The sequence below is a fragment of the Panulirus ornatus genome, chromosome 56 (genome assembly GCF_036320965.1).
Source record: "Panulirus ornatus isolate Po-2019 chromosome 56, ASM3632096v1, whole genome shotgun sequence".
In the NCBI taxonomy this organism is placed as follows: domain Eukaryota; kingdom Metazoa; phylum Arthropoda; class Malacostraca; order Decapoda; family Palinuridae; genus Panulirus; species Panulirus ornatus.
In genome coordinates, this window is record NC_092279.1 from 4,633,659 (window position 1) to 4,657,543 (window position 23,885).

The following is a 23,885-nucleotide window of genomic DNA, read 5'->3' on the forward strand; positions in this document are numbered from 1 at the left end:
GTTTATTGTACTGCTTCATTGGTCAGGCATTAGTGTACTTGGAATGAGCATGATTCTCACACTGTGTACTCTATCTGTATCTCTGATGCCCATTCCCTTTGGGATCTTCCTCAAGGGCAAAGAAGTTTCCATAATTGTTGAACTCTAGTGCCACTTCTTACCCTTTAAACTGTATTTACCTATAACTTATATATATATTACAATGCTGTGTGATTTATGTAAGTTTTAGGTAGATATAGATTATCTTATATATATATTACAATGCTGTGTGATTTATGTAAGTTTTAGGTAGATATAGATTATCATGAGTTTGTTCCTTTACCATTTTAGAGATTCTAAGTAAGATTGATTTTTCAAGACTTTTCATTTGTTTCAATCATGTTCTGTTTTCCTTCACTAAGAGTGTTTGACAGACACTAGATTTTCCTCAAACATTTTGGTTACCAGCCATATATATTCCTCAGTTTGGAGTGTGGAGGTAGTCACTAGAATTGCTTTTACTGTATACATTTCCTGAAGCCATATTATTTCACAGTATAGAATAATATGTTTTTAATGCTTCCAGTGATTGTGACAGAACATTTATTTCAGGAAAAACATAAGAAACTGACTGACTCTCAGCGAATGTTGGTGCAGGGAATTGTTCCTATGCCTCTGTACACCTGCCTTCATGCCAAGAAAAAAGTGTCTTGCCGATCATTTTCAGTAAGTGGTTAGTGTTATGTACATATACTACACTGATATAAATGTTAAATATTTTCATCCAATCAATGAAGCTTTATTAGAAAGCTACACTTAATGCTTTGTATTATGTGATTTGATTAAACCATAATGTCCTCAAATTGAATATATAACATGCAGATATTTTTCATTATATATGGCAGCCCTTTATTGCTTTATTTTTGGGTTGAAATATCATATTTACTAATTACATTAGTAATATTGTATTATCTATTTTATTTTGTTTATTATACTTTTTCGCTGTCTCCCGTGTTAGCAAGATATGCGCAAGGAAACAGACAAAAGAATGGCCCATCCCACCCACATACACATGTATATACACACACGTCCACACATACACATATACATACCTATACATTTCAACATATACATATATATACATACACAGACAAATACATATATACACATGTACATAATTCATACTTGCTGCCTTTATTCATTCCCGTCGCAACCCCACCACACGTGAAAATGATAGCCCCCTCCCCCCGTACGTGCAAGAGGTAGTGCTAGGAAAAGACAACAAAGGCCACATTTGTTCACACTCAGTCTCTAGCTGTCATGTATAATGCACTGAAACCACAGCTCCCTTTCCACATCCAGGCCCCACAAACTTTCCATGGTTTACCCTAGATGCTTCACATGCCCTGGTTCAATCCATTGACAGCGCGTCGCCCCAGTATACCACATTGTTCTAATTCACTCTATTCCTTGCATGCCTTTCACCCTCCTGCTTGTTCAGGACCCGATCACTCAAAATCTTATTCACTCCATCCTTCCACCTCCAATTTAGTCTCCCACTTCTCCTCGTTCCCTCCACCTCTGACACATATATCCTCTTGGTCAATCTTTCCTCACTCATTCTCTCCATGTGACCAAACCATTTCAATACACCCTCTTCTGCTCTCTCAAAAACACTCCTTTTATTACCACACATCTCTCTTACCCTTTCATTACTTGATCAAACCACCTCACACCACCTGTCCTCAAACATCTCATTTCCAACACACCCACCCTGCTCGGCACAACCCTATCTATAGCCCATGCCTCACAACCATGTAACATTGTTGGAACCACTATTCCTTCAAGCATACACATTTTTGCTTTCTGAGATAATGTTCTCGCCTTCCCAACATTTTTTAACACTCCCAGAACTTTCGCCCCCTCCCCCACCCTGTGACTCACTTCTGCTTCCATGGTTCCATCCGCTGCCAAATCCACTCCCAGATATCTAAAACACTTCCTTCCTCCAGTTTTTCTCCATTCAGACTTACCTCCCAATTGACTTGTCCCTCAACCCTACAGTACCTAATAACTTTGATCTTATTCACATTTACTCTCAGCTTTCTTCTTTCACATACTTTACCAAACTCAGTCACCAGCTTCTGCAGTTTCTCACCCGAATCAGCCACCAGCACTGTATCATCAGCGAACAACAACGAACTCACTTCCCAAGCCCTGTCATCCACAACAGACTACATACTTGCCTCTCTCTCCAAGCTCTTGCATTTACCTCCCTAACCACCCCATCCATAAACAAATTAAACAACCATGGAGACATCATGCATCCCTGCTGCAAACCGACATTCACTGAGAACCAATCACTTTCCTCTCTTCCTGCTCATACACATGCCTTACATCCTTGATAAAAACTTTTCACAGCTTCTAGCAACTTGCAACTAGCAACTAATATTGGATATTAATGATAATATACCACCTTAGAATGGCATTGTTACAGTTTTAGATCAGTCCTTCATATATTTTTTTTCACAAATTATTGATTATATTAATTGTATACTATGATATAGATAGTACTGAGAATAACTGATATTTCACATGAGAAACTTTATTTTTGTTGTAAGTCATATGATCTGTTTTCAGGAATGGGTTGAATTCTCTCCATATGAGATTGGCATTGCAAAATATGGGACTTTCATGAAGACACAGGATTTTGGAAATAAATTCATTGTAGGGAAAAAAATAAAACATTTTGATGAACTTCCTCTTCATTTTCTACAAGGTAAGAACTTAACCTGTAATCATGTTTCACTACTGCTAGTACAGACCATTGCCACCACCACCACCAGCATCCACTAACTCCACCACCAGCAACAGCAACAGCAACCACAACTTCTGCCACCCACCTCCACTGATAGTAACATCTGCCACCAACCACCATCAACATTTAACAGAAATAAAATACCTTAAGTTAATGGAGGGGCCCAGGAAAGTATTTGTCATTTAGTCAGAATTGTTTGCTTAAACCATACTTGTAATGTCAGAAACAGTAAAGAGTTTCTCTTAGGTTGTAGCGTTGCATTTGTGGTAAATGACAACAGTTATACTGCAAAGATCTATGGAACTTGAAACTGGCTATTGGAATAGTTTATATATGAATTTTGAATGCTGTTTGTACATAAAAGGTCTTTTATTTATAGTAGAAAATTTATTTTATTTTTTAGGGGTGTGGGGGAGTGCCTTCACAATACTTATAAAGAGACTGGTGATGGAAGGAGGAAAGAAGGATATTATGCAAATTATTAGGGATGCACAAAAGGAAGAAGCAATACAGGGTAAGTATCGATCCTTCCTAACACTTTAAAGATAGATTTCATATTTTTACTTTCTTGCATTTGAGTTCCTCAACAAATTGAGTGACAGTATTACTGATTGGTTAGTCAAGCTGTTCAGTGTTTGTGTGGCCCAGAGTGAGATATGTATAATGCCTGTTTATAAAGCTAGAGGGAACATGATTGCATGTTCAAACTACATAGGCATAAATCTGCTAAGTATACCCAGTAAGATGTGTGGGAAGTGGTAATTAAGAGGGTGGTGGTATGCCAAGAGCTTCTGGCTGGAAAGGGGTAGTATGGCTTTAGGAGATCAAGGTGTGTGGACTGTGTGCTTGTTTTGAAGACTTTATGAAAAAATTTTGGAGAAAGAGAGTGAATTGTATGTGTCACAAATGGGTCTGGAGAAAGTATATGACGGGGTTGACAGAAAGGCTTTGTGGAAGGCTCTTTGAAATGGTTGGATGTCAATTTACTAGACATGTGAGGAGTTTGTACCAGAAAGTTAGGCATGTGTCTAAGTGGGAAGGGAGGAGAGTGAGTGGTTCACAGTGATAGAGGGACTGCATCAAGGATATGTGATGTTACCTTGGCTGTTTATTCTGTTTATGGGTACTATGATACCACGAATCTTAACTTTCTTCTTTCACGCACACTCCCAAACTCACATACCAGCTTCTACAGTTGCTCACTTAAATCTACCAGCATTGCTTTATCAGCAAACAACAGCTGACTCACCTAGCAGGCCACCCTCACAGTCAACAGACTGAATACCTGCTTCTCTATCCAAGACCCTTGCATTCACCTCCCTCTGCTTCATCCATGAACAAATTAAACAGCCATTGTGACACACCTCTGCCATAAACCCACCTTCACCTTTAACCACTCACCCTACTCATTTTCTACTCATACTTACACTTTACTTTCTTCATAAGAACTCTTCACAGTCATATGCTATCCAAATGTATAATGGTACATACTAGTCCTTTTTTCTCTCTAAGTACTTTTTGCATACACTCTTCAAAATAAACACCTGATCCACACAATGCTCTGTGATCACCACTATGCTATCAATCACCACTCTCCCATACAACTTAACAGGTACTATGTATTGTGATATATAGATAGATATACAGTGCAGACAATAGACTTATACTTCTCTGATTCAAATATTTGTTTGTGTTGCCCATATCTTTATATCGTGGCACTATTCAGGCCTTCCACCAATCCTCAGGCACCTTGCCACAAGCCATATGTACATCGAAAATCTTAACAGCAACACAATTACCGCTTTCATCCACTCCAGTTGCTTTGTAACACTTTATCCTATGCCAGGCTTTCACCACCTCTTTTCACCAAACCACTTACATGACTCTCTTACTTTGTATACCTCCACAACTAAGATATACCAGTGTGCTATTTTGTTATCAAACACATTCAACAGTCTTTCAAAACATTTTTTGAAGTTTGTTTATACTTTCTCACCATAACTTCTCATTTGCCTTCTTTTTCAGGAAATGCACTAACATCTTGACCCTCCTGCCACTTTCCCTTGTACATCTCCAAAGCACTTGCACTCATTCCCTGTAAATGATGCCCATACACCACTCATAACTTTCATCAGCAGTTAAACTTCTTCATCCCACCTCTCAACCATTCTCACCTGTCCGCCAGCCACCTTCCACATACCGCACACTTCTGTTGCACATGCAAGCATTGCTTCCCTAAAACACATGTAAGCATTGCTTCCCTAAATACCTCCCATTCCTCATCCACTCCCCTGATTTCATGTAATTTCACCTTTTGCCAATTACCTTTATTTAGATATTTTGTAATAAGACATTTTATATTGTATAAATTCATTTACTGTACTGCAGTACACCCCTTACAGTAAACACTATACAGAGTTTATCAAGAAGAAACAGTGTTGTTATTATTGGTGTAAACTTTCTTTCTTTTCAGAAAATATGGATGATACACACAGCTCAGGAGAGAGTTCTGATTCAGAAGATGAAAAATATATTGAGGGTAACGATGACAAAGAATCAGAGGAGGAAGAGTTTGAATACCTTCAGAATACAAAAATACAGTCATTAGAATCAGAGCCCACAGATAATTGTGCAACTGCGAAAGATTCTTTGTTAGAAGATAGTGAAAGTTCAAGTTGTTGTAGACCAAGCAGAAAATCCTCAACTTTACCCAAACAAAAACACACATCACTTGGTGATAAAGCTAACCATGACAATATGATACTTACTGCTAAATCATTTGACTGTTTAGCTTTAGTTGATTCAGATGAAAAGATCAAAAAGATTTCTGGAAAGCCTGAAGAGCTTAAACGAAAAGATAAAAAAATTTTTAAAGGGTTTTCTTTTGAATTGCCTAAGAGGAAAACTTCTAAAGATGCTAAGAAACTGAGTAATGCAAGTGACCCAGGCGTGAAGACTGAATTTGAAAAGGATCAGTCATCACGTTTAATCCGCCAAGGAGCAGTCAAAGGACCACGATTACAGAAGGAAGAAACTGATAAAGATGCACCTGGCCGAAAGGCATGGGCTGATAGAAGGTTTGCATTCAATATGCTGTTATAGAATTGGTTTTAGCATTGTAAGAATTATTTCAGTTGCTGCCATTTGAAGTTTTATAAATTCTGTTTCGATGTAACTGATATGTTAGTAATATATCAAGACCTCCATGTGATTTGTTGAATAGTCATCCTTTAAAGATAACATTTGATTATTAGTTAGAGAATCATTATGAAATATGTTTTGATATTCTGTCTTATAATATAGCTCTTTTCCATTTTATCCATCAGTAAGTAGGTCTTTTAACATTCATGTGTATGGTTTGATCAAAATTTTTCAGAAAAACCCTACGAAAATCAAGAATAGAAAAGAAGGCTGGTTTATGGGATGGTCTTAAACAGAGCATTATGACAGGAACAAACATCCTCAATTCAAGAGCAGGAAGAGCAGGGGAAGTGCTCAACCCCTTTCGTGGTCTCTTACTGCGGCACACCTTCCCAATCTCACCTTTCGCTGTTGATACTATGGGTGAAGATGAAGACCAAGAAGACAGAGTGGACTCCGACAGTAAGTTTATTGATGGTCTACTCTCACTGGAGTTAATGAACTCAAGTAATTAAGTTATGAACCTCACATGACTGTGGCAGGGGTGTCTAATATCACCATGGCTGTTTAGTCTGTTTATGGTTGGTGCTTTAACGGAGGTAAATGCTAGTCTTTTGCAAAAAGAGCAAACATTCAGTCTGTTGGGTGAAGGGGGGCCTGGGAGATGAGGTACTTCTTGATTGCTGGTGGCAAAGCCTGTGAAACTGCAGAAGTTGGTGTCTCTGTTTGGAAAAATGTTCACTGAGAAAAGGAGATTGCATGTAAATGTTAATAAAAGCAAAGGTTATTAGGTGTAACATTACTGAGACAGGTTCGTTGGGATGTGATACCTGGGAGTGGACAAGGCAGTGAATGTAATCATGGAAGCTAAATCATAGAGTGGGTGAGGGGACAAAGATCTTGGGTGCAATGGGGAATGTGTAGAAAGAAAGTTCACTACCTGGAGGGCTAAGATTGATGTGTATGAAGTTATAGTAGTCCCAACAGTGTTTTATTGATGTGATATATGGGCTATTGATGAAAATGTACAGAGGAGAGTGAATACATTATAATAATTGATGAAGTGTTTGAGAACAATATGTGTGAGGTGGGTTGATTGAGTTAGAGAGCATTGTAGTAACAAAATGATCATGGTTGAGAGCGCTAATGAGGATGTAATAAAATGATTTGGACTATGGAGAGAATCAGTGAGTGGAGGTTGACAAAGAGGATATGTGTTAGAAGTGGAGGGGACTGTGAAAAGGCGGAGACCAAACTGGAAATGGAAAGATAGACTGAACACAGTTTTGAGTGTTTAGGGCCTGAACATGCAAAAGATTGAGTGAACATGGGATAGAGTGAATTGGAGTAATGTGGCATACAGGGGATGACAGTCTGTCATTGGACTGATCCAGGGCACATGAAGCAGGCAGGGAAAACCATAGGAAGGTCTGTGGGGCCTGGTTGTGGATAGAGGTCTAAGGTTTTGGGTGCATTGCTCATGACAGCTAGAGAATTGATGTTAGCGAATGAAGCTTTTTCATTAGTTCGTAGTGCTACCTCACTAATGCAGGAAACAGCGAACAAGTATGAAAGAAAAAACATGTCTTTTAAACTTGTACTGCAATACAAAAAGGCAATGGTTGTATTTATTTGTTTTTCTGTGTTATCTCTACTGTGCTTCCATTTACTGTGTGTGATGCAGTCCATACAGGTCCTCAACTCATGTAATCTCTTCTTATTTTCCGTGTGATACAGTTTCATGCACTGCTGCAGCACTGCCTTGCAGTTTGAGATGTCGGATGTAATTACTGTTTCCATTTACAGAACCACTTAAGGAATTGGGCATTCCCACATCTGCCAGCTCTTGAGGTTTAGTCTGGGGACCGAAGCACTATAAAGATTCATTTCCTTAAAATGTGCATGGCCTGAGAGTAGGTAGTGTTCCATTAGTCATGTAAAAAAAAAATTCTCAGAACTTTATTCAGCTAAAGAGTTGGATGACGAGTTGACAAATGTAATTATTGTCTGATTTGAATTAGCTACAAGAGCATAGATAGAGGCCAAGTAAGAGAATGGGAGAGAATCAAAGACTTTCAGGGATAATGTTTTCCTCTATCTGTACATATCTCTAATGCCTGTCCCCTCTGGGAACTCACATCAAGGGGTCTCGGTATCTCACAGAAAAATCTGGAGACAAGGTACATTAATTGAAATTTCCTGTTACCATTGAACATCTTATCAGTAACTGCTTAGTGAGTTCACAGTCATTTCAGCTGGATAAAATCTGACTTGGGGCATTTCCAAACCATTCCTCTCCATTCCCCTTGAGCTTTCACTCAGAATTAGAACATTCAGGTTCCTCTCATCAGACATGCTAACCATCTCTTCTTCTCATCCTGATTACATCCACGCACATTCAGCGCCCTAACATGAGTCTTCAGAGGGGATGAGCCCTTATTGCTTGGCTCTCTTTTCTGTTCTAACTTTAGAAATTGAAATAAAAGGAGGGGAGGGTTTCCAGCACTTTATATTTCTCCTCTTTCTTTGTCATATCTATTGGCCTCATTCTCCCATATCCTATCGTAGCTGTCAAGTTTAATGTGCCAAAACTCCAGCCTCTTATCCGCAACCAGGCCCCACAGACCTTGCCATGGTTTCCACAGTTTCATATACTTGGTTCACTCCACTATCAGCTTGTCATCCCTTGTATACCACATCACACCAATTAACTCTATCGCATGCATGCCTCACACTTTTCTGTATGGTTTCCCCCTTTTCTTTGTTCCCTTCACTGCTGACATATATATCCCCTTTTTGAACCTCTCGTAATTCATTTCCTCCACTTGCTCATACTTCAGTATGCCTCTTCAGTTTTTCAGTCGTATTTCCTTACCTCAAATTTCATTTTTGACACATAATCCTTTCTTACATTCTCATTTAGAGCCCACACCTTGCTTCCAGCACCACTGGGACTACTGCACCTTCTTACATGCCACTCAGATGCCACCCAGATAATGACCTTTCTTTCCACACATTCCTCATTGGTCCCAAGACCTTCACCTCCACACCCATCCTGTGACTTACTTCACCTTCCATGGTTCCATTTGTTGCCATGACCACTCCCATGTATCTAAAACATTTCACTTCATCAAGATTTTCTTCAAGCACATGAAAAACCACAATGATTTAATTGAGAGAGTCCAGAAAAGGACTTAGAATTCTAAGATGGATTCTGATTTAAGGAAGCTGAGCTACAATGAGAGGCTGCTCACAATGAAGGAGAGAAGGGTTAGAGGTAACCTGACAACAATCTTGTTTCTAACTCTAATGGATGATGTTGACAATGAGCAGGTGTTCAAGGGTTACAGTGAAAAAATAACAGAATTTAAAACAAGAAGCTAGACAGTAAACTTGTTTTAAACAACATGAAAAAGTGTTGTAGTGTAAGGATGGTGGATGGTTGAAATAGATTGTGCTGAAATTGTAAATGCTGGTGGTGTGCAGATTTTTGAAAAACTGCTTGCTTATAGAGAAAGCTCAAGGTATAGGGCCCCTCCCTGTACTGATCAAATAAGCAGATACATACACTGAATCATGTATTCCACAATGACCAAGCCTGACAGTATGGGATACTTCAGGGGTAAAATCTGCCTTCCAGTGTCCTTACTGTGCATGTTTGATTGTGTGGTATATTTTGTGTGTACGTGTGTCTCTATATACAAACACTGAATTTGGTGTCCTATGAACATTGATTTATCATATTATTGGATGTTAGCATTGTCATTTTTTCTTTTTTTTTCAGTGGATTTTGGAGCAAGCTGCAGATACAAGCCTTTAGACAACAAGGCAAAGAAGTTATTCATAGTAGATTCTGGCCTGTCCTTCAACTCACCATACCCACTCTTACTGAGGCCACAGCGAGCAGTGGATGTATATCTCTCTTTTGACTTTTCTCAGAGAACCACAGACAGTACACAACCTTTCAAGGAACTTCTGCTTGCAGAAAAATGGGCAGTCCAAAACAAAGTTCCATTCCCACCAATACAGAAACAGGTAGAACATTAAAGATACTAAATTAATTCTTATCAATCCATAACAGATTATTTTGAAATTCTGCAGATATATTAGATGATATTAAGTTGAAATCCTGTATTGTTTGCTATTATGGTTATAGTACACTAACCAATATGTTGTAATTTATAGATTGCCCAGTATGAAAACCAAGAAGTCAAAGAATGTTATGTATTTAAGCATCCAGATGACCGGTTCTGCCCTGTTATACTTCACTTTCCTCTTGTTAACAACAAATTTAGGGAGTTTAAAGCACCAGGTATGTGTTAGTACAATGTTTTGGCCTTATGAACTGAACTTGAATTATATGTTAAAACATTTTCTCTAGAATGTGTACATTATCATTATTATTATCCTTTTCGCTGTCTCCCACATTTGCAAGTTAGCGCAAACAGACAAAATGGCCCAACTCACCCTCATACACATGTATGTACATAAATGCCCACACATGCACATATGCATACCTATACATTTCAACGTATACATGCATATACGTACACAGACATATACATATATACATATGTACATATTCACTCTTGCTGCCTTCATCCATTCCCGTCGCCACCTTGCCACACATGAAATGGCACCCCCCCTCCCTCTGCACATGTGCGAGGTTGCTCTAGAAAAAGACAAAGGCCACATTCATTCACACTCAGTCTCTAGCTGTCATGTGTAATGCACTGAAACCACAGCTCCCTTTCCACATCCAGGCCCCACAAAACTTTTCATGGTTTACCCCAGATGCTTCACATGCCCTGGCACAAACCATTGACAGCATGTCGACCCCGGTATACCACATTGTTCCAATTCATTCTATTCCTTGCACGCCTTTCACCCTCCTATATGTTCAGGCCCCGATCGCTCAAAATCTTATTCACTCCATCCTTCCACCTCCAATTTGGTCTCCCACTTCTCATTCCCTCCACCTCTGACACAGATATCCTTTTTTGTCAATCTTTCCTCACTTGTTTTCTCCATGTGACCAAACCATTTCAATATGCCGTCTGCTCTCTCATCCACACTCTTTTTATTACCACACATCTCTCTTAACATTTCACTATTTACTCGATCAAACCACCTTACACCACATATTGTCCTCAGACATCTTTCCAACACATCCACCCTCCTCCGCACAACCCTATCTATGCTTCGCAACCATATAACGTTTTAGAACCATTATACCTTCAAACATGCCCATTTTCGCTCTCCAAGATAACGTTCTCGCCTTCCACACATTCTTCAATGCTCCCAGAACCTTCGCCCCCTACCCCATGCTGTGACTCACTTCTGCTAAATCCACTCCCAGATATCTAAAACACTTCACTTCCTCCAGTTTTTCTCCATTCAAACTTACCTCCCAATTGACTTGTCCCTCAACCCTACTGAATCTAATAACCTTGCTGTTATTCACATTTACTCTCAGCTTTCTTCTTTCACGCACTTTACCAAACTCAGTCACCAGCTTCTGCAGTTTTTCACCCAAATTAGCAACCAGCACTGCATCATCAGCGAACAACAACTGACTCACTTCCCAAACCCTCTCATCCACAACAGACTGCATACTTGCCCTCTCTCCAAAACTCTTGCATTCACCTCCCTAACAACCCCATCCATAAATAAATTAAAGAACCATGGAGACATCACGCACCCTTGCCACAAACCGACATTCACTAGGAACCAGTCTTTTTCCTCTCTCCTTACTCGTACACATGCCTTACATCCTCGATAAAAACTTTTCACTACTAGCAACTTACCTCCCACACCAAATACTTTTAATACCTTCCACAGATCTCTGTCAACTCTTATGCCTTCTCCAGATCCATAAATGCTACTTACAGATCCATCTGTTTTTCTAAGTATTTCTCGCATACATTCTTCAAAGCAAACACTTGATGCTCTGTACATGCCTTCACCCTCTCAGTCAATACCCTTCCACATACATAGTGTTAATTTTTTTGTATTATATTATATGGTTATGTTTGAAGGTTTAGTATATTTATATATTTATTTTGCTTTGTCGCTGTCTCCCGCGTTAGCGAGGTAGCACGAGGAAACAGACGAAAGAATGGCCCAACCCACCCACATACACATATATATACATACACGTCCACACACGCAAATATACATACCTATACATCTCAATGTACACATATATATACACACACAGACATATACATATATACACATGTACATAATTCATACTGTCTGCCTTCATTTATTCCCATCGCCACCTCGCCACATATGGAATAACAACCCCCTCCCCCCTCATGTGTGCGAGGTACCGCTAGGAAAAGACAACAAAGGCCCCATATGTTCACACTCAGTCTCTAGCTGTCATGTAATAATGCACCGAAACCACAGCTCCCTTTCCATATCCAGGCCCCACAGAACTTTGAAGGTTTAGTATTCCCAACAATATTATATGGATGTGAGGCATGGGCTGTTGATGACATTTGGGGGGGGATGAAATGTTTGAGGACAGTATGTGGTATGAAGTGGTTTGATTAAGTGATAAAAGGGTAAGAGAGATGTGTGGTAATATAAAGGGTATGGTGGAGAGAGCCGATTCAAGAGGGCGTACTGAAATGGTTTGGACATAGGAGAGACTGAGTAAGTTGACATTGATAAAGAGGATATATGTGTCAGAAGTGGAGGGGGCAAGGGGAATAGAGACCAAATTGGTGATGAAAGGATGTAGTGAAAAAGGTTTAGAGTAATTGGGACATGAATATGCAGTTGGGTAAAAGTCATGGTAGGGATATAGTGAATTTGTGGTGTATATGGGTTCACATGCTGTAAGTGGACTGAACCAGGGCTTGAGACATGGGCAGAGGAAATCATGGAAAGGTCTGTGAGACTCGGATGTGGACAGAGGGCTGTGGTTTCAGTGCATTGCACGCGACAACTAGCAAATGGATGTGAGTGAATGTGACCTTTCTTTGTCTGTTCTTGGTGCTACCTCACTATTGTGAGAAAAGGTAATCAGGTATGGAAAAAAATTTATGCGTTATAGTTGATAGGCAGCCAATGACCAGGGAGGTACATTACTAGTGCTATTCGCCTGGGTATCGGGAAGGTTTGTGAGAGCTGCTTAGTGAGCCAGCACTTCAGTGGTTGTCACGTTGCATTTCTCAGACCCAGGTAGCTGTCTTTTCTTTCTGCCTCACCTACTTATGGACTCCTGGCATTCCCCCGTCCACAAACATGCACTCTCTCCTTCTCGCTCAGAACACTTGCCAACACGTAACTCACAAAGCTCATTCTTTGTAACTCTAGATTTTCCCTTGGTGAGCACCTAGTCCTAGCCCTGCTTTTTGGCAAAATGGTAGGAGCAGTTGATAGAAGTAGTGCATAGGAGCATTAGGTTGAAACATTAGGTAGAAGTAGTAGGTAAGAACATTAGGCAGGAGCATTAGGTAGAAGTAGTCTGTGGGAACATAAGATAGGAGCCTCTGCAAACACTGCACTTGACTTGCCCTCTTCCAGTGACCTGTTAAAGTTAAGGCACCAAAGGCTAAGATATGGCACTGGAGTTCACTAGTTATGGAGACTTTATTGCTGTGGCCACCCCTTGGAGGGAGTTTCAGAAGGGAACAGGCATTAGAGATATAGAGGAGTAGATAGATTCATTTAGTGAAATGTTTAATTCATGTGGAGTATATTAATATTCTAAGCATTAAATGTTTATGTCATGTGAAATAAACTAATATTATATTATGTTTGATATGCTAATACATTTATGTTGAGTGATGATTTACTGATATTTGTTTAATTTTCAGGAGTTCCAAGGGAAACGGAAGAGGAAAGACAGTTTGCTGATTTTCCTATTTTTGATGATCCAAACAATTCATATTCATCTATGAATTTTGTTTATGACCCTGAACAGTTTGATCGCCTAACAAAGCTGGTAGAGTTTAATACTTTATTGTGTATTGATACTATAAAAATGGAACTTGCAGATGCTGTAATGAGGAAGAAAAAGTATTCCCCATATACAGGAGATTGGGTAGAGATAGTGAAACGTATGTCAAGTTTTCGTAAAGATAAGGGTAGAGATCTAAAGTTGAAAGTCTCAGAAGAAAATGAACGTCGATTGAAGAATTATGCCATGCGAAATCGTGGGCTTGACCATCAAGCTAGTAGAGACAGCTCAGACAGTGAATATGCAGATGCTTTAGAGGAGCAGTTAGATGAAACCACTGATTTGTGAACATTGGTACCTAGAATAGAGTAAGGCTTTCATCACATTCTTCATTTTTAAAAATTATTCATTTGCAAGAGCTTAATGTGAATATGCACTTCAAAATGCATTAGGTATACAGTATTAATTTTCAAATTTAGCCTGCTGTGGAAATATTAAATATTAAACAAAAGACCTTTTTTATATAACTGATTTCCTTAAATTTTTGTGGAATTTAGAACTTAAGTAATGATGTGAATAAGGACTTTGAATTTTAAACATATATATTTTTTGTCATTTTTAACATCAAGATTCCTAACCTAATTGGCTGATGAAGATATTGTATTGTATCCCAGATTTTAGTCTATCACAAGTGAAATTATATATGAATTTATTGTAAATTGATTAGTTAAGGGGACAAGTAAGATCCTTATGTAATCTAGATGTCTTACATCGGAATTTTTAGTCTTCCATCCCTGAGTGGTTGAGGATGCCACAGATGCAGGCAGTGCTGTTTTTAATACTATTATATATGTTGTTCTTGCTAAAAAATTTATGAATTCATATTATTTATTGTAATCATATATTTTAGTGCAAAGAATTATTCTTACATGAAAAAATATAATATGAGTAGCTTAATACACTTTTTTCTCGTACAAACTATAGTGTTACGGTATGATTTTTGTGTATCATAGAGCTTTACACGATGAGGTTTTGTCTTATCAGAAGTACTCACAGAAATTTAATAACATTCCTCCAAGATAAATGTTGTCATATCAAAATGGATTTTTTGTAAAGAAAAGGTTTGATTTGCACTTCATTTGGAAGTAATCTGCTTTTGCCGGACTGTCTTTAGAGCCTAGAATGTTATGTTTTCAAGTTTGTCTTTTGATTAGCATCACTTCGTTACATCGAATAATAAATCCATTATCACCTCAGATATACAGCATTATACATAAGTATAACAGGAATGATGCGGTATACCAGGGTCAATGTGCTGTCAATGGACTGAACCAGGGCATGTGAAATGTCTGGGGTAAACCATGGAAAGGTCTGTGGGGCCTAGATGTGGATAGGGAGTTGTTTCAGTTCATTACACATGACAGCAAGAGACTGAGTGTGAACAAATATGGTGTTTTTTTGTCTGTTTTCCGGGCACTAAAAGAGGAAAAGGAAGAGGAGCCAGGTTGGGAAGGCTCATCCTCCTCGAAGGCTCAAAGTGGAGTTTCTGAATGTGGATGTAACTGTGATAGGAAGAGATGAGAGATAGGTTGCATGTTTGACAAAAGGAACTTGGATGTTTTGGCTTAGTGAAACAAAGCTCAAGGGAAAAGGGAAGAATGGTTTGGAAATGTCTTAGGAGTAAAGTTAGGAGTTGGAGAGAGAACAAGAGCAAAGGAAGGAGTAGCACTACTACTGAAGCAGGGATTGTCAGAGTGTTTGATAGATTGCAAGGAAGTAAATTTTTGATTGATGAGTAAAACTGAAAGTTAATTTTGAAAGAGGGGTGATTATTTGTGCATATACACCTAGCCATGAGAGTATAATTTTAGACTCCAGTCCACACGACATATACCCATGAGAAATTGCACTCTTCAGACAAAATCAAGTCATACTCTCCTGCTTGCAATCTGGAGATCATCCATTGGTTCAACACCTTTTCATGAATCCCAAGATGCTTCATGCCCACAGTGCAGCTACCATGAAGAAGACAGAGAGCACTTGTTGTTCTACTGCCCTGCACTTTTCACTCACAGATACTTAAACATCACAACACTTATGATATGATCTGTGGTCTGGATAAGTGGACATGGCCAGCTTCCTGAGTGCTGCGGGAGATTACTAGGGCAGGAAGTAAGTATAGAAAAGATTCCTGGGGCATGAACTAAGTAAGTCATTGTATACTTAAAGTGAGAACATTTGAGCACTGACCCCTAACTGAAAGTGTAAAAATAAGCTGTTTTATCTCTGAAATTATCTGTGACTTTTCATTACAGTATACTTACAGTGGTTTTGTAAACTGAAATATTCACTTTGCTGCCTTTGTCTATGGAAGTTATTAGGAGCAGATTAATAGCAGCCAGACATATTATTTCATATATTCGGTTAATACAAAGATTTTTGAGAAAATATTTACAAGAATGTATGGAGAGAGAGTTCACTGTCTTAAAGGACTGTATGGATGTGTGGTTTAAGCCTCAGGCATGTATAAAGGATAGAGTGAATGTGTTGGAAATTAAATGTTTGAGGACAAACTGTGCTGTAAGGAGGATTGATTGGATAAGTAATAGGTAAGAAAGAGGTGTGGTTACAAGTAAACTATATATGAGAGCTGAAGAGGATGTGCTGAAATGGTCTGGATATACAGAAAGGAAAGGATAACGAGCATGGTATACATGTCAGAAGTGAATGGAACAAAGAAAAGGGGGAAACCTAAGAGGAGGTGGAAAGATGAAGTGAAAGATCCTTTGATGGCGTTGGGTCTGAACATGCAGGAGGATGCAAGGCATGAATGGGATAGAATTTGTGTAATGTGGTTTACAGGGGATGAAGAACTGCTAGTGGACAGGACCAGGGCATATGAAGCAGCCAGGGGAGACTACTTAAAGGTCTGTGGGACCTTATTGTGGATAGGGGTCTTGAATTACACATTACAACTAGTGAGTGGATTTGAGCAAATGAGGCCAATTCTTCATTGCTCTTGGCTCTACCTCACTGATACAGCAAATGATGAACATGTATGAAGGAAAGATTTACAAGAGGGCAAGGAATGCGGCTATAAAATGGTGAGAACAAAGACAAATTTCCATAATTTCTCAAAATATAAACAATTGTGCTGACCTGAGTTTAAATGAATTAATAAAGACGTACAGGTGAATATAAAAAATCAGGATGCATGATAAGGGATAAGTAATCAAAGAATATGAATTAGAAAAAAGTTTACTCATGTATTTAAGTGAAAAGTTGAATAAGGATACGTCCTTTATAATATTGAGTAAAATTAGAATGAAGCCTTAAATAACGATTATTCCCTTCCCTATAAAATGGTGAGAACAAAGACAAATTTCCATAATTTCTCAAAATATAAACAATTGTGCTGACCTGAGTTTAAATGAATTAATAAAGATATACAGGTGAATATAAAAAATCAGGATGCATGATAAGGGATAAGTAATCAAAGAATATAAATTAGAAAAAAGTTTACTCATGTATTTAGGTGAAAAGTTGAATAAGGGTACGTCCTTTATGATATTGAGTAAAATTAGAATGAAGCCTTAAATAACGATTATTCCCTTCCCTCGCTTTGCACAAAGGATCCATTCACAGAAAAGGTTTTGCAAATCAAACCCATTCATACTTAGTGAAAGGTGGGGATATGTTCAAGACCCACCTATCTAACCCAATATTCACATTTCAGATTGATATGCACAGATATGAAACTTGAACATTGATGCATGATATGAAAACTTATCTGTAATGATTGGGGCATGACCCTCTTCCAGAGCCATGAATAGGAAGATGACGAATCTGGTCATGCTGCATCATCCTAAGTCATCATTTTCATCTTTTCTTTTCCATTCTTGATTGTATGAGTATTTCAATAGAATAAGTCCAACCTTGATTATACTTGATTGTATTATCAGTTTTCCATTTATCTTTGGAATTTTCTGTGATAGAAAAAGAAACTCTCTTCTCTTGCACTTCTTCAGTTTGACTTAGAAATTGTCATATTCCTCCAGTTTCCATTATTGGGAATGTTATGCTACATATTTTTAACAGTCGTATAACAGTAAGAAGTGGAAATTTACAAGGCAACTCATTAAGATTACATGAGCAGTAATCCAAGCCATGGGATATATAGCTATAGAAAGGAAAAATTATTTCTTATATGTTGTGCTTGAAGGTTATTTCCTTCCCCTACATGCAAAGAATTACATTCGTGATGCTGTACATGAGCCAGTATGATTGGTGAGGGACCTTGATACTGTCTGATTCATTAAGAATTTGATAATAATGGTTATAACAATTGCTAATTATGTTAAAATTGGGTTCTTATGAGGTGCTTTGTATAACTGAACTGTTAAGAGGAGAAAAGCATACAGATGATTTAAAGAATAATACCTGTAAACTTTACAAGAAACGAAGGAGGCACAAATAACGACAAGCATGGATTTGAAGTATTTATTGATTTGCTCTTAAACATATCTGTGGTGCTGCTTTTTTAACTCTTTGGTAAATTATTCAACATGTTAAAAATTCCGTTGAAGTAAATGTACTTGCTTCATTCAAAGTAAAGCACTTACCCCCAATTTGGTATATATTAACAAGCAAAGTCAGACAATCTTGCCTTATCCCCTTTGCTGCATAAATCACATTTATGTGATGGACTTTTTTTTTTTACCCCTTTACCACATAGATCACAAAGGTGACTCCGTGACCAGAAAGTTGTACCATAACATTTGAGGTTCTTCAAAATTAATGCCAAAGATCCAGAAGCATTGTCATACAGCTGTTGGGGGAAAGTTGCTCACTACCTCTTAATAGTTAATGATTGAGAATTGGCTGTTGTATGTTATATAGATATATTCAGTATTAAAGTACTTATCCTGTGATATATTGTTATATACCAAAGCTCTTGTAATATGCTTTTCAAATGCCTATATATGTTAGTGTTTATATGTTTCAGAGGTGGAGGGGAAAAGGAAAAGGGGAGATTAACTGGAGATGAAAAGATGGAGTGAAAAATATTTTGAGTGCTAGGGGCCTTAGCATGCAGGAGGGTGAAAGGCATGCACAGGATAAAGTGAATTAGAGCATTGTAGTATACAAGGAGGAATGTGATGTCAGTGAACTGAATCAGGACATATGAAGCAGCTGGGGGAAAACATGGAAAGGGCCATAGGTCTAGGTTGTGGATAGGGGGCATTGGTTTATTGCATTATACATGATAGTTAGAAAATGGATGCGAGTGAATGAGGCCTTTTCTTCATTCATTCCTGGCACTACCTGGCTCAAGCAGGAATGAAATTGAGAAGAAAATGTCAGTGTTTACAATTTTTCACTTGTGTTCCTTCAATCAGAGTCCATTTGTATGATGTTTGAGCTTAGATTTTTATTTGCAGGCAAGTTGTTATTCATGGGCAGGTCTTTATCCTCAAATAAGCATATATAAGCCAGAGGTTTTACGGGGCTGCATTCTGTTAGCAGCACAGCATCTCTGTTTATTTTCACTCGATCAGCAAACTGAGTATACAGTGATCGTGTTACTACATGGCTTTTCAACTCTTGTATTTTGATCATGATATTGATATACTGCTATATGCCAGAAGTTTTGTGAAGCTGCTAAAATGTCTGTGTACAGTAGTTGCAATCATGTATGTTCATTTAGTCCACACATATAGAACTTTTTAGCTTTGATTCTTATTTGTAAGAAAGTTACAGATATTATATTGTCCTCTGGTTTTCATGAATATGTTTCATATCCTCTTAAAAGCATTTTTAAGCCAGAATTTATGGTGGGTTGAATTCTTTTAGCATGTGGCATGTAGTGTTTATTTACATACAGTTAGCTAACTAATTACACAGGGAGTTGCCATTTAAGTATCTTGGATCTTTACCTCTTATGTTTTGATGATTTGTTAGTCAACTGTTATTAAGTGTATGAGAGATGTGGGGTATGGCAAGGAATACAAAGGGAATGAATTGTGGAGTGGTAGAATGGGTGAAATGTAATACTTTGAAGTGGTTTGGGCATGTTGAAAGAATGCAAGACTTGGAGTTTACATGGAGAGTGTGTGATAGTACAAATAAAGGAGTTTGTGTGAGTGGAAGACCGCTTGTAACATGGGCAAATAGGATGGAGGAATAATGGAGGGAGAGAAACAGAGGAAGAATGCTTAGAATGGTGTATGGGAAGGAGGCATGTAAGGACAGGGATAAGTGGAGTCTCTTTTGCTGTAGCCACCCCTTGATTGGAGTTCCCAGAGGGAACGGATATCAGAAGTATAGATAGATTTATTTTTCCATCTAGGCTGACGTAGTTCAGAGATTATAGAATAAGCTGCTAAACAAATTTTTTGTGTTCAGCCTTACAGTTTCCAGAATGTTTCATTTTTCCCATTGTGGTAATAAATGGCACAGGAAGAAAGCTGCAGGTAATGCAGAAATTGAAGCCATTTTAGCATTTCTGATAGTAGGAGTGAGTTTAAGGATATTGATAAATACTGATTACGACATCTCAGAGACAGTTTGATGATGAAGAGGTGGAAACACCTAACCTACTTCTTTCAACCATCTGTGCTGCACCAGTTTCTAAACAAAAATGGGGAGACACTGAAAATTAAGGCCAAAACCTCCCAGCTTTTGACCGATTTAAGAGATTTAGGTACTTGCATCACTTCATAGATTTAGGATAATAGCCATATATTTCCTAAAACTACATGACACTGGATTTTGTATAGTCTTCATAATTTACATGGAGATAGAGGTTGCAAAATAGATACCACTCCATAAAAGCATTATGTATTTTTCACCAGAGCATTGTCTCTTTTCCAAGAAGATCCCTCACTCTTTATGGTTTGGGCCACCACAGTCTGGCCTTTAGCTTCAGTTCATCATGAAAAGTATGCTATCAAATGATTTATTCTTATATGTGAGATTGGTAAAGATTATAAGAATAATCAAAATAGTGATTCATACTATTTGGTACTGGACTGCTTGCTAAGTTAATGTAAAGCCCATAAAGCATCTTTAAACTCTTGCTTCATTTTATCATAACATGCATAATATTTACTTTTTCCCGTGTAGATGCTTGATACATAAAGAAAGACTGAAATATTATGGGTACTTTATTGATTTAATTGAAAGTGTTTGTCTATACTTTTTCTTGTACTGAGCTTAAAATGGCTGTTGTGTGATTTTGCTGTTAAGAGCTCGTTGTTCTGCAAATTGAGGATCTTTTCAGTAAGTGGTGATGAAAGTTAAGAGAATTGGGAGGAGGGCTTGCTTGTCCTAGGGCCCACGTTGGCTCTCTACCTCCCTGGTTATAAGGTGATTTCCACAAAAGCTTGACTGAGGCTACATTCCACAGAAACTGTGATGCCAGTATTAACATGTGAGCTTTACTGACAGACAAAATTTTCAGTATTTCCTCATATAAATCAACTCATCTTCAAATATAATGATTTATACAAGTGATATATGCATATATATTAGTTGAACATAATTAGTGGACATGACATTGATGCCTATGAAACGCAGGTTAAAAAAAAAAAACATTACTTTTGTATCCAATAGTCATCTGAGCTTATTCCATTAATGTCCTATACAGTTAATGACATGTCGGTGGACTGTATCACAGATGTTAACGTTGGTAATTATGTTAATTAGTGTTAAGTGGGTGGATAGGGACGGAAGGTTGCCAGTACTGCTGGTGACAGGTCGCAAGAGAGGGCGCGCATTGCTGCTGCTGCCTCTCACACCTGTCCACTCGTCCAAACTCCAGCACCCAGTGTAGTAACTGCTGCCTTATACCCGATATCTAGTCCTGCATCAGGCACAGCAACTTCTACCTCTTATATCCGACCACTAGTCCTGCATTAGATGTAGCAACTGCTGCCTCTCACACTCGACGTAGCAAGTGCTGCCTCAAACCTGACGTAACAACTGCTGCCTCTCACACCCGACGTAGCAATTGCTGCCTCTCACACGACGTAGCAACTGCTGCCTCTCACACTCGACGTAGCAACTGCTGCCTCACACCTGACGAAGCAACTGCTGCCTCTCACACGACGTAGCAACTGCTGCCTCTCACACTCGATAGCAACTGCTGCCTCAAACCCGACGTAACAACTGCTGCCTCACACCCGACGTAGCAATTGCTGCCCCTCACACGACGTAGCAACTGCTGCCTCTCACACTCGACGTAGCAACTGCTGCCTCACACTCGACGTAGCAACTGCTGCCTCTCACACCCGACGTAGCAACTGCTGCCTCACACCTGACGAAGCAACTGCTGCCTCTCACACGACGTAGCAACTGCTGCCTCTCACTCGACGTAGCAACTGCTGCCTCTCACACTCGACGTAGCAACTGCTGCCTCACTCGACGTAGCAACTGCTGCCTCACTCGACGTAGCAACTGCTGCCTCACACTCGACGTAGCAACTGCTGCCTCACACCTGACGGAGCAACTACTGCCTCAAACCTAACGTAGCAATTGCTGCCTCACGACGTAGCAAGTGCTGCCTCACACCTGACGTAGCAACTGCTGCCTCTCACACGACATAGCAAGTGCTGCCTCTCACACGACGTAGCAACTGCTGACTCGACGTAGCAACTGCTGCCTCTCACACCCGATGTAGCAACTGCTGCCTCTCACACCCGATGTAGCAACTGCTGCCTCTCACACCCGATGTAGCAACTGCTGCTTCTCACACCCGACTTAGCAACTGCTGCCTCACACCCGACGTAGCAACTGCTGCCTCTCGCACCAGGCCGCTGCCGTCCTCCAGATATCAAGCCGTATCGTGATTTCCCGCTCGTATGGCACCATGATCCTCACAGGTGAGTGGGAGTTTGTCCAGATGACTTACAGCTAGTTATTAAATCATATTTTTGCGCGTCTCAAAGTGGGTTTTATTAACTTATACCCCGCACCTTAACAATAAGTTTCGGAGCTTATGTCATATGTTTTATGAGTTTATTTGAAACTAACTTCTATCCCTTTCCCTGAGGGTTTGTCTAGTCAACCGAACAGGGAACTGGTAACATGACCATGACAGTATTGCCCACATAAGCTAGTCGCTAAACATTGTATTAGACCGACAATAATGCACTAGGAAACACAAGTTCGCTTATATCGAGAAAAACTCTTGTAATCTAAACATAGTCTTCTGAGAAACTAGATATCCACTTAAAGATAGGCTTGATCGATGTTGTACTGTGTTGTTTTTACCAGATATAAACGAATCGAAGTTGTCCTGTTTGGTATGGCCATCGCGTGTTTATGTAACTGTGCAGAAAGTGATTGTGATTTTCAAATGAACTGAAGCTATTCGTGAAGATATACTTGAATGGTGATCCGACTTGTCCTTTATTTTCTGTTGGTTTTATGGATAAGTGAACAGATCTGGCCAAGTGGAGTCGTCTTGATGGCTGAGACTCACGTTAGCCAAGACTCTTGTCTCTCTAAGCTTGATTTATATTACTCCTTAAGCCTTTGTATATTTATATAAGGTCAACAGAGTTAGTGTTTGTGGGTACGCTTTGCACTGTCTGTAGGGTACTTATATATGTTTCCTTCGGCGTCTAAAGTGGATCTTTGTACACTAACGATGTCTGTTAGCTTCCTTGAGGAAAAAACTCCAGTCTCTTTTAATAGTACTCGATGAGGGATTAATGAAAGAGGTTGTTTGAATAAGAGAGACCACGAAGTGGCTGCTAGTCTGATCTACTGCTACATACACCAAATTGTACAACCATCGTTCGCGACAGCTTAAAGGATAAGGCTTAATCTCCACTATCGTCATCTCAAATGCTGCCCAATTGATGATATGCGTTGATATTTCCGATCATCAACTTGGGGTGGCGGGCAGTTGATGAGCTAAAGAGCATATGTCCACCTAAAGGTGCGTCTAACTTGACCATTTTAGTCCGAGAGAACCGAACAAGCCGAGAGCACACTAACCACACCAAACTAGTTGTTCCAGGACTC

At 39.1% G+C, this 23,885-nt stretch overlaps 2 protein-coding genes across 7 annotated transcripts in view; both read left to right on the forward strand.

The window, feature by feature from the left end:
- The window catches only part of LOC139765849 (cytosolic phospholipase A2-like), a 144,508-nt gene extending 124,870 nt beyond the window's left edge, over positions 1 to 19,638 (forward strand). For all 6 annotated transcript variants that reach the window (XM_071693690.1, XM_071693691.1, XM_071693689.1 and 3 more), the window contains 8 exons: positions 592 to 705; positions 2,620 to 2,758; positions 3,201 to 3,311; positions 5,271 to 5,874; positions 6,174 to 6,400; positions 9,723 to 9,973; positions 10,124 to 10,250; positions 13,771 to 19,638. In XM_071693690.1, the coding sequence (XP_071549791.1) occupies positions 592 to 705; positions 2,620 to 2,758; positions 3,201 to 3,311; positions 5,271 to 5,874; positions 6,174 to 6,400; positions 9,723 to 9,973; positions 10,124 to 10,250; positions 13,771 to 14,201 (2,004 nt within the window). In that variant the 3' untranslated portion in view covers positions 14,202 to 19,638. The remainder of the gene's footprint in view (positions 1 to 591; positions 706 to 2,619; positions 2,759 to 3,200; positions 3,312 to 5,270; positions 5,875 to 6,173; positions 6,401 to 9,722; positions 9,974 to 10,123; positions 10,251 to 13,770) is intronic.
- Positions 19,639 to 21,473: 1,835 nt separating this feature from the next.
- LOC139765851 (beta-1,3-galactosyltransferase 1-like) overlaps positions 21,474 to 23,885 on the forward strand; it is a 14,937-nt gene continuing 12,525 nt past the window's right edge. Inside the window, exon 1 of the mRNA XM_071693693.1 lies at positions 21,474 to 22,735. Coding sequence (XP_071549794.1) covers positions 22,723 to 22,735 — 13 coding nt within the window. The 5' untranslated portion in view covers positions 21,474 to 22,722. The remainder of the gene's footprint in view (positions 22,736 to 23,885) is intronic.